The sequence below is a fragment of the Silurus aristotelis genome (assembly GCF_946808225.1).
Source record: "Silurus aristotelis genome assembly, chromosome: 25".
Classification (NCBI taxonomy): domain Eukaryota; kingdom Metazoa; phylum Chordata; class Actinopteri; order Siluriformes; family Siluridae; genus Silurus; species Silurus aristotelis.
Window position 1 is genome coordinate 8,203,450 of NC_139598.1, and position 14,942 is coordinate 8,218,391.

General features: G+C 35.7%; 1 protein-coding gene across 4 annotated transcripts in view; it reads right to left on the bottom strand.

Annotated features, from left to right (window-relative positions):
- The window catches only part of prkag2a (protein kinase, AMP-activated, gamma 2 non-catalytic subunit a), a 93,231-nt gene that overhangs the window by 41,421 nt on the left and 36,868 nt on the right, over window positions 1-14,942 (bottom strand). For all 4 annotated transcript variants that reach the window (XR_014531575.1, XM_083529957.1, XM_083529958.1 and 1 more), the window contains one exon: window positions 1,224-1,435. Coding sequence is in view for 3 of the 4 variants with exons in the window: in XM_083529957.1 (XP_083386083.1) it covers window positions 1,224-1,435 (212 nt within the window). In the remaining variant the exon portion in view is untranslated. The remainder of the gene's footprint in view (window positions 1-1,223; window positions 1,436-14,942) is intronic.

Consider the following 14,942-nt stretch of genomic DNA (forward strand, 5'->3'; position numbering starts at 1 on the left):
TGTGGTATAGACACTCAGGCATTTTTCCTTTTATTTTCAAAAATGTTTCTAGATTTACTTTATCTTTCTACCTAGATCACATTAAATGTGGGAAATATCACGTTTTGTTCTAGTATAATTTTTCTTAGAAAAACATGCCATTTTAACAGGGGTTTTTAGACTTTTTTAAATAGGCAATTAAATTGATTTGTTCTTTTATACATTAAAAATATAAATTGCTGGGGAAATTGCCTGGCTTCTGTATGATTTGGAATGTGCTGCTATAGAAAAAAGGTCAATTTAAGACATTTTAATGCCATCATACCACCCCAGTGATGATTATTTTAGTATTATTACATGCCCAGCACTGTGAATTCTATGTAATTCTTTCTATCATAATCTTAATTTTGAGTGACCAGATCTATGTTAGCCAAGTGGATGAGAGCACTTAAATGATCAAGCAGGAGAAATGAACATCAGCATCCAATATGTCCTTTATATTGATTTTGAAAATGTGATGAATGATCAAGTGTCAAGAAGCATACTGCATCCTTCACCCGTGCCAGACTGTGGCAGAAAAGACAGCAGCTATTTTAATACAGATTTCTAATGATAACCAGAAACATAACAAAATACTTTATACCTTGTTTGAATGATTTGGTCTTTACAGAATCAACAGATACATGTTTGTGAAAAGGGTGTGATGGATAAAAGTCTAGGCTATTTAAGAAATGTGTATTGGGTAAAATAGTACTTGAGCAAAAGGTCAAATTTGGTCACAGTCAAATGTACTTAATTATGTAATTAAATAATTATGTACGTAATTATGTTGCTTTCTCCTGAAAACTAGGATATAACCACTGCAGAAACTTTAAAGCAGTTGAAATAGAAATAAATGTTTTTTCTTATAATTTTGTACACTGTTTTGCACTTTTATCCATCTTTTAATTACACTATTAGCAATTCAAAATCACACCAAGTGAAGCGTTTACTTCTTTTTATCATTTTACTCATACAGCTACCACCTCTAAAGGGCAAGCAAAGATAGACAGCAAGACCAGCTGTCATTAATGCTTGCCATTATGATCTAAGGTGTATTTTCTTAACTGTCTCCAGCTGTGTATAAATTAAAGATTTTCATTATACTATTAGTGCATTAGAATTCTAATGTTGTCTCGTCCCTTATATTGTGCTAGAAACAACACCAACACCTCAATATGAACGTCAGAGCATAGAACACTCACCATGCGTGAGGTAGCAATGGGTGCTGAGGAAGCGGTGAGAGGTGGCTTGGCTGAGGGCATGCTGAAGTGCTGTCCAGTGTCTGGGGAAGAGGATAGCGAGCGCAATCGCTCCTCTTGACGCATAGGGAGGTTGCGGGTTTCTTCCAGAGGAAATGTTGGTGAGGGTTTGGTCAGTTGTGTAGGAGTGGTGGGTGGGGAGGAGATCACAGATGCTATGTGGAAAGAAAAAGATAATGTTGAAAAGAAATGCTAAAGTCTTTAAATCCCTTAGCTTCATGCTTAAAGAAATAAGTGATCAGCAATATAGATATGATAAATGATTAATCCAGTGTACAATATGGAACATTATATTGAATTTTGTACAACCCCAATTCCGAAATAAAACAAATGATTGTAATAAAAAATGTGTAAATGAAAACAATGCATTTTTTGGAACGTCATAAGCTCACATTGTATTCACAGTAGAACACTGAAAACATATCAAAAGTTAAAATCATTAATTATACCATTTTAAAAACAGGTTTTTCACTTTTATGACACCCATTAGGCCATGTTTACCACTGTGTAGCATCCTTTCTTCTTTTTTGCAACAGTCCATATAAATCTACGAACCGAGGATACCAGTTGCTGGAGTTTTGGGAGAAGAATAGTGTGCCATTCATGGCTGACGCAGGATTCTAGGTGCTCAACATTCCTGGGTCTTCTTTGTCATATTTCTTCTGCCAAATGTTTTCTAATGGTGAAAGATCTGGACTACAGGCAATATATACCTTTCAGCATTAATAGTGCCTTTCCAGATGTGTAAGCTGCCCATTCCATAGGTACTAATGAACCCCATAGAATCAGAGATCCAGGCTTTTGATAACAAGCCCGATGGTTCTCTCTGCTCTTTAGTCCAGAGAATGCGGCATCCATGGTTTACAAAAAAAAATAAAAATCATATTTGATTCAGCTTTTTTGGAATTGAGGTTCTATTAAATATTCTGAATTCATGCTTCGGGTAGATTTGTTTATATGATTTTATTATGCAGCACTTTTTTCAAATAAATGTGCCATGTAGACGAGGGTGACCTAGTAAGATTTTAAGTAGTAGTTTAATTTGCAGTGGTACACATTAAATATTTATTTTTTGAATTTTTGAATTTTATTATTATTTTTTTTTTATTGTTTTTACAGTTAAAGGAGAAGGGGACCCAGGGAGCCATCAGTATAATATAAAAGCTAATGCAAACTATTGTTTCATATAGGATATTGTTTCATATAGGATTGTTTCATTGTTTCACAAGATATGTGCATAGTGGACAGTGACATCTCCTTCCTGATCCCACTGTATGCTGGACCCATGCCAGGAAAGTGGCCTGTGAAGCATGCCTCCCTGTTTAACAGCTCCATTACAGGCACAAAGCCGAGAGCATGTGAAGTTCACCGTCTTTATCACACTTCTTTCACACATCACTGGATCCCAAGGCCAGCCGCATTCAGTTTCTGTTCACCCCTAATAAAGTAAGCTTAGAGGAGATTGGGAGAGAAGGAGAAGCATGCTGCAACATTTCACATAAGTGTCATTTACCATAACAGGACAACTTCATAATCACATCATCTTTCGGCTGCTCCCTTTAGGGGTCGCAACAGCGGATCGTCACTCCCAATGAAAATCTCTGCATCCTCAGCTCCGCTACCTCCAGCTCCACCTGCTGTATTTTAGTCAATGCCACTGTCTCTAAACCATACAACATCGCAGGTCTTACCACAGTCCAATAAACTTTTCCTTTCGCTCTTGCAGATACCCTTCTATCACAAATCCCTCCTGCCGCTCTTCTCCACCCACTCCACCCTGCCTGCACTCTTTTCTTTACTTCTCTAACATACTCTCCATTACTTTGCACTGTTGACACCAGGTACCTGAACTCATCTACCTTTACCACCTCTGCTCCCCGCAACCGCACCTTTTCACTGCCCTCCCTTTTATTCACACACATGTCGAGTCAAGTCAAGTTTATTTCTATAGCACTTTTACAAAATACATTGTCTCAAGGCAGCTTTACAGAATTTTAAGAGTTAAGGTGAATGGTGTGCATATTTCCCTGATGAGCAAGCCATGGCGACTATGGCAAGGAAAAACTCCCTAAGATGTTATGAGGAAGAAACCTTGAGAGAAACCAGACTCAAAAGGAAAACCCATCCTCATTTGGGTAACATCAAGAGTGTAATTATAGTCTTTAAACAATACAGAAAAATGAAGAGAACACATGTACTTTGTCTTACTCCTACTGACTTTCATTCCCCTTCGATCCAGTCTGTACCTTCACCTCATCAGGCCCTTCTCCACCTGCCCCCTACTCTCACCACAAATAACAATATCATCCGCAAACATCATAGTCCACAGAGACTCCTTTCTGACCTCGTCCGTCAACCTGTTCATCACCACTGCAAACAGGAAAGAGCTTAGAGCCGATCCTTGATGCAGTCAGACCTCCACCTTGAACCAGTCTGTTGTTCCTACTGCACATTTCACTGATGTCACATGTCCAGCAACACCCTCACATACTTCTCTGTGAAACCTGACTTCCTCATACAATATCACAACTTCTCTCTTGGCACCTGCTTCTGACCTTCTCTATACTTCTCCATTAAAATTCTCAAAACAAATATTGCGTCCGTATATTAATTTCTTGGCATTAATCCATACTGTTGCTCACAGATGGTCACCTCTTCTCTCATCCTGGCTTCCACTATTCTTTCCCATAACTTCATGGTGTGGCTGATCAACTTAATTCCAAAATCTTGTTAAACAAGAAAAAACTCCACTGACATCTCTCCTAAACATCTCCATGCTTCTACTGGTATGTCATCTGGTCCAACTGACTTTCCATTCTTAATCGCAGCTCTACCTTACTAATTCTATCCACTTCCTGCTTCACCATCTCCACATCATCCAACTATCTCTCTCTCTCTCTTATTTTCCCAAGCCAATTTCATAATATAGCAGATTATTCTCTTAGACAAGACAAGAAAAGAAAGTGGACATAGATAAGGCTGAGAGTTTACTAAATTACATGGCAGATTCCTAAATGAACTTTAATCCCAAAGGATTATTCCTAAAACAACTCATATGAGTAATGTTCCTTGTATTGTAACCTGCCACACAAGCCTCATGATTGTTATTGGTTAAAGAGCAACAATCAACTGGCCACTAAATTTCCCCTCAGGTCTCACTGAATTCCATCTTATCTAATTACAAATGGCTTCCACATACTTGGATCTTTTGATTGCTTTGGCTTTTGTATTGTTCGAACACAATGCCTAGTGGCCATGCCTTCTTTTCTTGTGGTCAGATCCAATTCCTGAGTGACTGTCCCTCTCGTCTCCGAGTATTCTTATTTGTGTCAAGTCTAAAGCTGAGCAGCACTCGAGTTTCCACTTTGAGTAGATGCTCATGGGAGAGTGAAATCAAGCCTCGCCTGCAAGACTTCCGGAGAGCTCAAATGAGTTGTATAGCCAGGTCCTGGTTAACAGTTGCGCTGATGATGGAAAAAAAAATCACCATTTGAGGTCACGACATAAAAGCACAGAGCAGAATAAGAATAGACCCACATGCATTTATGGCCCACATGCAGATTCAGAGGCAACCTCAGGAAAGTAACTGTAGCCAAATATCTTGTTGCAAAAAAAAGATTAACAAGTGCCAAAGCATCTCCACAGATACCAAACAAAGCAATTATCTTCTCTTAGACAAGCTCTTCATCAGCCAAGAAAACACTGGACAAGCTGGGAGAGTTGAAAAGAGTGAGAATGATGTCATCTGGAAGATTGCCTGACTACTTCCTCTCTTTCTTTCTCTCTTTTTCACTCTGCATACTTTCCAACCACTCTGTCATTCAAAGCACAATCCACTCTTTACTCATTAGCATCTCCTTCACAAAGAATGAGTTCTATCATCTGTGAACACTGACTATCACACATCCTGGCACTAACAAGATGAAAAGAATGTGTGACAATGTGCTGGATCATACCCAATTAATCAGAGCTGACCAGTCTCGCGAAACCCTGCCGCAGGGATATTTTTACTTTTCCAAAATGTGATCGCTCAATGTAATGGAAGTCTCTGCTTATCCATCAAGCTGATGTGGGATTTAGACAAGACACCATGACAGTGCAGATCTAAAGGTAGAACAGTACTGTGGATGATTCATAGTATGAAATCTGAGGAAGTCATTTGCTCCATGACTTGGAGTGAACACAAACACAGCATAATCTGACAAAATTTCAGGCTTCATTCATAGTATTTAAAGCTAAACACCAAAGATTTTACAGTACATTAAAAATGATGAGGGAACGGTTTTCTCATACGTTCTCGAACCGATAATGTATATGTTGAAAAGAAAGAGCAGCTTACTTTTTTTCCTGTTGACTTTTAGACACACCACTGTGACATAAATGAGTGACTAATTGGATGATTTAATAATAAATTAATTGCATATTGATTATTGAACCCCATTTTACTCATCTTGACATCCACATTAGGATTTCATCACACACATCCAGTACTTACTGTTTATTCCCTGCACTTGCAAGCCAGCTGATATTTATTTTTTTATTTTTCAGCCTTCTTCATTTTTAATTTTCTTAATAACTGAATCTTGACAGGAAAATCACCAGGGTAGTGATATAGCAATGGTTGCTATAATCAAGGACTGCAAATCTTTTTGACCACATTGATCAGGCTGGATCAATCTTGCTAGAGGGCGATCATAAATGGATGCTTAAGAAGTTATGTTACATAGGAGTCGGGTAAAAATATGCTGTGCATATTTCTCTTATTTCTTTTGAAAAGAATGAATGTCACTAATGAATATCTCACCAAACTTGTCACCATTTGGTGTAAAACACATTTGACCATCTTATTAGATGTTTTAATGCTTTACCGTTCACCAATTAAAAAATAACAAAAACTAATCACATTGTCTCGATACAGTACAGTGAAACATTTACTTATAATTGCAATTAAAGCTCACTGTACTTCATTGCACCCAGCTGTTTTACTGGGCTGGTGAGAATTACTGGCTCAAACTCAAGTTTAACTCTGAATTGTAGGCTTGACAAAGGGCAGACAGGTATGTCAGGTTGTCCACTCTCTGGAGCCTAATTATGGAGCAGATGGGTGTCCCTGACTGTAGCGTCTGTCTCATGGACCCTGCAGGGAAAAGAGACAGCCAGAACAGACATGCACTGGGGGGCTGGAAAACAATGGCCTCATAAAGCCTGCTATAATGACCTTTACCTTATCTCCACACACTCAGCTACAGCATGTGTGTATATCAAACACTAAACAAACAAAAAAAACTTGCAAAGATCTTGTCCATGTGTTTGCCATTACTTGTTTAAATTAGATATGTGGTTGTTAAAAAGAATAAACATATAGGAATTAATTTATGTATTTAATATTTATATTGTTACACTATTATTGCTGTAATGCTGCTTTTTTTAATGTCCATTGTTGAAAGCGTTATACAAATTAAATTGCATGTCCACGTCCACGTTTTCACACGTCAGACCTATTTAATTATTGTAGCTTTTTACTCACCCAAAATGGTTACGGTGCTTATTACTAAAGCAATGCTTCTTAACATGCACACCAGAAGCCTTCATCCTCTATTTATGATATTTATGATTGTGATTAAAGCGCTTGGTTAAGCGCTTGGTTAATATTACTGTATTAAGGTCTCATAAGCTTTTTAATGCATGTGAGTGAAAGCTGGGAGTTGAATATAGCCAGATATGTGAAAGATTAGATATGATAAACCATTTTATAGGGTGTAAAATAGCTCAGATACCTGCATAGAAAAGGGAGCAGCAACGAGGTTACATAATACAGCGATTGAGTCCATTCATAGAAATTCTAGCATAAAATCAAGCGAAACTAATAGGACAGCACTAAAAGCCCTTAAAAGACATATCAAGGTCAATTTAAAATAGGCAGCAATCCCTATAAGTTAGAAAACTACAGAATGTCTGTAAAAATAAAAAAGTTATAGTTTTCTGCATACAAGATGTGTATATAACTGTAACTCTGTCTAAAAGAGGCTGTCCACCAACAGCTAGTGACTAAATAAGGAGAACACTACACAGAGATGCAACCAAGTCAAAATTAGATCCAGAGATCCAGAAAACACATCACGAAGCAAGTATGTAAGAGTGTGAAACAATTTGAAATCCTCTATAAATTTTTAAATGGTACATACTGGAAATTAAAAAAATATGTAGAAAACAATTTGATGGTTTGATGACCTGAACATTTTAGCCGTGGAAAAACCAACACTGCTCATCACCTTGAGAACACTAGCCATACAGTGAAGCATGCTGGTGGCAGCATCCTCAGGGTTCTCCTGCTTCTTAGTTGCATTTCTGTTTAATATCCTCATTACTCAGTCACAAATTTTGGTAAACAGTGTTCTATGGACAAAGTAATGGTTGTGCTATATCCCTCCCATTTTTTAAAGTGAATAGTTTATATCTGAGCTTATATCTTTAGACAGAATTGGTTTATGGAACAAAAGAAGAAAAACTGTGAGGCTTTTGCGTTAGTCCTACTGACACCAGTGACACAGAGGAATCTCTTGTCTGAGTTTGATTGTTTCTGTAGCTGTACATTCATTTTTATTACTTTTTAAGGCAGAATGATGCAAGTAACAAACTGGTGTATTACAAGTTTATGGTTCAGACAAACCAAGCAGTTTGTTACATTGAGCTCTGCAAGGGAATAACAAGGTCACCAAACGTCATCTATTGATGCAGCTCAGAAATATATACTTAAAATCTTTTTATTTTTCCAATTTTTTTAAACATTTTAAGCTGTATATTAAATTTTAGTAAGTTTAGATTAATTAATACAGCATACAGACAGCTGCACTGCATGAAATAATAGATATACAGCATTATACTGCTTTTATTTTACTGAGGAACAAATTAAGTGTGCATGAGTTTGTGAAGATTGATAAGAATTGATAAGAAAAAATGGCATTTGATAGTGACAGTATTACAATTTGTACACTGTATGGCAAAAGTACAACAGAGCCTCATGTCATTTTGTGATATAGACACGAACTTTAATCGAATAATTCGTGTTCATGGACACGAAATTCCCTCTTTTTTTGTGTCACTCACAACCACTGCCTCCGTCGGGTTCCGTCTCCATAGCAACAGAGGCAGAGGATCTTGGGTAATGCTGACAGAAATGGTAATTTCCCCCCCCATTTTAATCAGAGATTTAGGCAGAAAATATAGGGTTAGGGTAAGTTAGGGTAATTCTGTGTCTGTGGTATCCAGTGGCAGAAAGAAAACTTTGGCAGAGGCACCAAAAATACTTCTTATTGAAATAAATGAAATAGAAAGTTCCTTTTTTGATATAGTCCTCAGTGACTATATCAAAAAATGTCACCTGTCCATTCAACCGCTATGTGGTTCTTCCCCAAACTGGCAAGAATGTCTTTGTATGCTAAAAGGCCCAAAACAGTGTCAAAACAATGCCCACAAAACATTTTTTATGAAGGTAGGTAGGCCCTGAGTTCTTAACCATTGAACACCTGAACTGAAACTGATTGTGCCCAGGCCTTCTTACCAAACATTCCTTAGAGCAGCAATAGGCAACCAACTTTATGTTAATAGCCAATGATTTGGAAAAAGAACATATATTCTCATGATGGTCAGGTAACCACATACGTATGGCTGTGTATTGTGTAATGTGGATGTAGCAATATCCATTAAATAACTATAAATATAATTCAATAGAACTTATCAACAAAGGCATTAAAGATGTCAACCACAAAGAAGTCTAGTGCCTCCTGTTACTATCTGGTATGCCTCAAAATACCTTTAAGATCTTTAAGCAGGAAGGAAACTACTCAGACATTTAACTGTGCTATGACTTTTGGACTGGAATAAATTCCAAAATGTAATCAAGTCATTTGGTGATTAATTTGTATATCCTACAAGCATTCGACCACTAGTTCTGTAGCTATGACACTATGAAAAACCTGGAAACAACTTGTGAAAGAGGCATAAAAAAGACATATGTTAATGAGAATATTTCAGGGAAAATATCAGAAGTTAATATGAAATAAAGGTCTTTGGAGATTGTCATTAGATAACGATATGCTTTGTTGGGCTAATTAGGCTACAACTGAAGCCAATCATATTAATTTAGAACTGTAATGCACTTATAAGGGAAAATGCTTTTAGGGTACCTTTTTAATAGATAATGCTGTCTTTTGTTATTCATTAACCGTCACCACAGCTGTGCCTCTGAGAGTGAATTAGGCAGTTTTTAATATTAGGCAGTCTGCTGAATATCTTTGACAAAACATTGTACTGACATAATCACTCTTTCCCTTAATAGAAGCCATTACCCAAAGTTGAGAGATAAATTTATAATTGTGTTGCTAAAGTTACTTTTTGGTCCAGATAATCTTTTACCTGTATTCTACAAATGGCCCTTTAGCTCTCAGTAAAAATGCAGCTTCAGCTTTCAGTTTAGTGAAAACATTGAGTGGTATTGAAAGCGCATTTTTCACCTCAAGGTCATCGCCATAATAGTTCAGAGAGCCCATTATGTTGCCATTTTGGTCTTTCTGCAATAAACAAATTTTTGCTCTGCCAATCGTATGCTCTTGCTAGTCTTCCTAGACTGCTACTTCTGTCTGAAAGGGAGAGCTGAGACTGTAAAAATGCCTATAGATGGAGATGGACGTGAGGAATTGGATGACCCGTTGCTGACCTTTTGTGCTGCAAATTGTTTTAGAAAGAATTCATAATTATTTCGGGGTTTGGATGGAAAATACTGCTTCAATTTTGATCCAATACCAAGTAAAGTAACCAAATATGAATACATTATTTAGAAAGAAAAGATAATACTCGTATGCTCCGAACAGATACACTTGCATACTGTGCTTGAAGTCTTCTGTAGATATCGGTGAGTTTTATTTGGACTGGCCCACGACATGTGCACTGCCTATATGTAATAGCACACACTAGCCACTTACTACTGCGTGTAGTATTGCCACTTGTTTGAGAGAAGAAAACTGCTGACTTTTGACCAGACTCAAATCCCAAAAACAGCCACAGTTATGGCAGAAACGCCTTGTTTATAAAAGAGGTCAAAAGAGAATAGCCAGACCGGTTTAAATTAACACACTGACTACGGTAACTCAAGTAAGCACTATTTACAACCATGCTAGGCAGAAAAGCATCTCAGAAAGCACAACACAACACATGAAACCTACAACAGCAGAAACCCACAAAAGCTTCTACTTCCACATATCAGGCTCCACTATATAGGAGTTTGTTAATCAATTTTTGTCTATATAGTGTGTATTGCTATCCACTGATGTGTAAATGGAAAATTCACCCTAAATGACATGCATATTAATGACTAGTATTAATACACGTTTTTCAAAAAGATATGTGAGGCTTAAACTGAGAGACCTTTTTATTCTGAACTTCATTCATTGAACTAATGTAGAAAACTTTACCCAGTTATCACCAGAATCTTTATACGCAGTACAAACTTTTCTGTATAAACATATTTAAAGTGTTTTTCGGTGGGGTTATTAATCAGTCATACACATGTTTTCATTCTAAACTATTCTTAAGTTGACCAGCTCATTTCAGCAGATGAACATGTGTCTGTAATTCAAAACCTCCATACCATAGCAGGTATGAAAAACAAATCCGATGCCCTTCACAGCTTGCTGTTGCTCTATATCACCCTAATAAAAAGGTTTTTATATGCTTCCCAAAGGCTGAACTACATTACCCTCTACCTTCCAACATTATTATGAACATTCCCACTGACAGTCTATGCTGAAATGATTGGTCTGCTGTGTAAGGTGAATATTTGGTATTTGTTTAATGGCTCCTTACATACCAGAAATGCCATGAAGGGCGAGAAATGTCCCAGAGCTGCCGTTTGCTCTATCTCCTGACATTTTTGGATGCTTAATCAGTGCCATCCAATAGATTGAATTCCAGCTTGCTGCCTTCCTAATTTAGCCCTTGCTGCTGACACCTAGTCCTGTGGATAAGATAAGCACCTGAAGCATGATCTCTATCTGTGCTTCTCTTTTTCCCCTCTCAAGTGAAAGCTTTTTAGGCAGAGTGAACTAAATAGACCAGAAAGCAAATATACCGTGTGTGTACACAGAAAATATTACAGTATTAATATTCCAAATACAAAATATGAATTTTACAAATATTATTCATCATTACAGACCGAAGCCTTGATGATTGTCTCAGCCATGAGCAATGTACTTCAAAATCACTATAATAAGATTGTGAATGATTATTATAGTAGATGTTTTTTATGCAAATGACATCAAAGGTAATAAAAACTGTTAAGGTACAACTTCAAAATCTTCAAAAAAAAAAGTTAAAGCACAAAAAGTACAATCTTAGAAATGTTTGAAAGTAAAGATACAAAACAGATTCTTAAACATGAAAGTAGAACTTAACACTGAGCACTAACAGTGATGCCTCTGTTGGCCAAATGTTCTTCTTATTGCTAATTTGTACACCTCAAAAATATTCCTTGTCCATATTTGTATCAATACTAAAATACAGTCATTTTAGTAGATATAGCAAGGGTATGTCTATACAGATCCATTTTTCATGTTGTACTATTAAGAATTTTCTATCAATAGTCTGAGAGAGAGCTTGACAGACACGCTAAGCGACGACCTGACAGACAGACATGCTGAAACATAGGCTGAAAGACAGACTGACAGCCAGAAAAGCTAAAAGAAGGACTGACAAACAGGCTAAAAGAAGAATTGACAGGCAGACATGCTAAGAGTCAGACTAAGATAAGGCTTGACAGACAAGCTGAAAGACAGATTGACAGACAGATAAACAAACAGATGAACCAATGGCAACAGAAATGTTAGCTGCTCATATAAAATGTGCCTTTAGTTCTTAAAACTGAAGTAACAAACAAGAAGGAGGCTCTTTAAAAAACACAAAAAAACTATTTAAAAAGACATTTGACCTTGCTGTGACCTTGCTTGTTTAGATCAAACACTAATCATTTCATCTGTTGTTTACAATACAATTCCATATAAAACCTATAAAATGTGCAACCCCCCCATTCTTGCGTTATTACATTGAGAAAATACGAATATATTAAAAAACATAATTCTACTGCCAAGACTTTGAACGACACCATATTTATTTACTAATGTTATTTTTTGTCTTACTGAGAAACCAATAAATATGAAAAAAAAAAAAAAAACATGTGCTTAGGCAAACAAACAGGTTACATTGTAGTGGGTAAACATTTTTCTTTTTATAAAGTCTAAAGTAAAGGTTAAAGAAATAAATACATAAAACTTCTACAGTACAATAACATCAATAAGTACCGGTAAGTGCTGTAAAAACATCAATAATGGACAAAAAAACCTGTAATATTAAATTTTTATAGTGTTATTTAAAGTTCAGAACTACCTTCAAGCATGAGATTTAAGAATAGACGCAACTCTAGCCTTCACAAAATACAAAGCTGTATTTTATGAATATTATTAGAGAGGTTTGTTAAAATAATAAAAATTTTACGTTAAAGTCAAACGCTACCACAGAATGTCGGCCACGTTTCATAACAAAGATTACCAGACTCTCTCAGGAAAACATAGTCAGAGAATATTATATTATATTATATTTATATATATATATATATATATATATATATATATATATATATATATATATATATATATATATATATATATTCTCTGTATATATATTCTCTGTATATATATTCTCTCTCTATACATTATATATAAATTAAATAAAAATAAATTTATAAATCAGCATGAAGCAGGAAACGCTGTCACAGTCATAGTACCATCTTTGATTTACAGTGGGGTCCTCGTAACATATCTCCATCGTTAGACTTCCTGTATGTGTGTGTATGTATATATATATATATATATATATATATATATATATATATATATATATATATATATATATATATATATATATATATATATATATTGATATAAAGACTTGTCCAGATCCAGTGATTTGCAATGTCTCTCAATTTATAAATTCTGGTTTATTTGGTCAAGAATAAGAATTTCATCAATCACAAAACTGTTGTGATAGAGTATAGTTAGAAAAGCAAGGTTATTATTTTTATTTATTTTATTGATTTACTTTTTTTAAGAGAACAGCATTTCTGGAAAAGGTAAAACTTTAGATATTGTTTACAGCCTGCTAATGACTTAGCTGTTGGGACATCATGTTGTAATACATTTAACCCCATACAGACATGGACAAATTTGTTGCTACACCCAAACTTCTTCTCAGTGAGGTCTCTGCCCATACTAACAGGCGCAAGTAGTTTGGCCCACTTTTCATGAGCAACCTAACTCAGATTTGAAGGATACATTCAGATTTTCTACTTTTCCCAAAGATGTTTAATAGGATTCAGATAGGCGCTTACAGAAAGCTACTTCAGAATAGTGGAGTGCTTTGTTTTTAGCAATTTGTGGGTGGGAAGTAACGAAGTACAAATACTTCATTACTGTACTAAAGTAGATTTTTCTGGTACTTTACTATTTATTTTTTTAGAACTTTACTTTTACTCATTACATTTTGACACAAATATCTGTACTTTCTACTTTCTAAATTTTCAAAACAGGCTCATTACTTTGGTTTTAATATATATGTTGAAATGTCAATATTTTTTCTCCTCATTGCACCGTTTTTAGCCCATCAACCAATTTATTGTAATTGCGCAGCTTTTTTAATCCACCGGTGTATCATTTCCTGGCTCTCACACACCACAGATGTAGGCTAGTTTACGAAGCTAACAATGAGCAAGGCAGAAGGTAACAAAAAGCCTGGGGTTAATGTGAATAAAACAGAGGCAGTCAGCGATGTAAACCTGACTGAGAACAGAGACTTTCCTGATCACCTGATCATCATCATCTTTTCTTTGCTTGTGCTCTATATGGTGGTTATTCAGCCTGGATACATTTATTAGGTAACACATTTTTCATTTTGTTTTAATTTATTAATTAAGGCTGTCAAAATGCAAATTCATTTAAATGCTGTTAAAATTAATAAATGCAGTTCGCATTTCTGTTTGACAATTGTTATTGAAAATATAAATAAATAAATATTAAAGAGGCAAAATTAAAACCTTAAGTGCAAAACACATTCATTTACAATGTCCTTTCTTTACACAGATATAATAAATTTAAATTGTGCGATTATGTTGCGATTAATTGTGAGTCAACTCATGACAATCATGCAATTAATCACAATTCAATATTTTTTATCAATTTTAACCTTAATATTAATATGACATGAGGTATAGTTACCAGCGTGACACTAAAACAGGTAGTAGTAAAGGCTACTTTTTACTTAAGTACATGTCAGAGCCAAAACTTCATTACTTTAGCTTGAGTAAAAATAGTATAGTCAGTACTTCAACTTTTACCAGAGTATTTTTAAACATGAGCATCTGTACTTCTACTTAAGGTAAGAATGTGTGTACTTTTGCCACCTTTAGCTTCTAGTTACATGTTTTGGATCATTATCTTGTTGGAGACACCAGTCGCTGCAACTGAGATGGAGCTTTTTGAGGTTGGACGTCTGTTTCATTATAGAATGGCTTAGTAGTATTGAAACTTTATTGTGGCCTGCAAAGATTCATGGAATCTC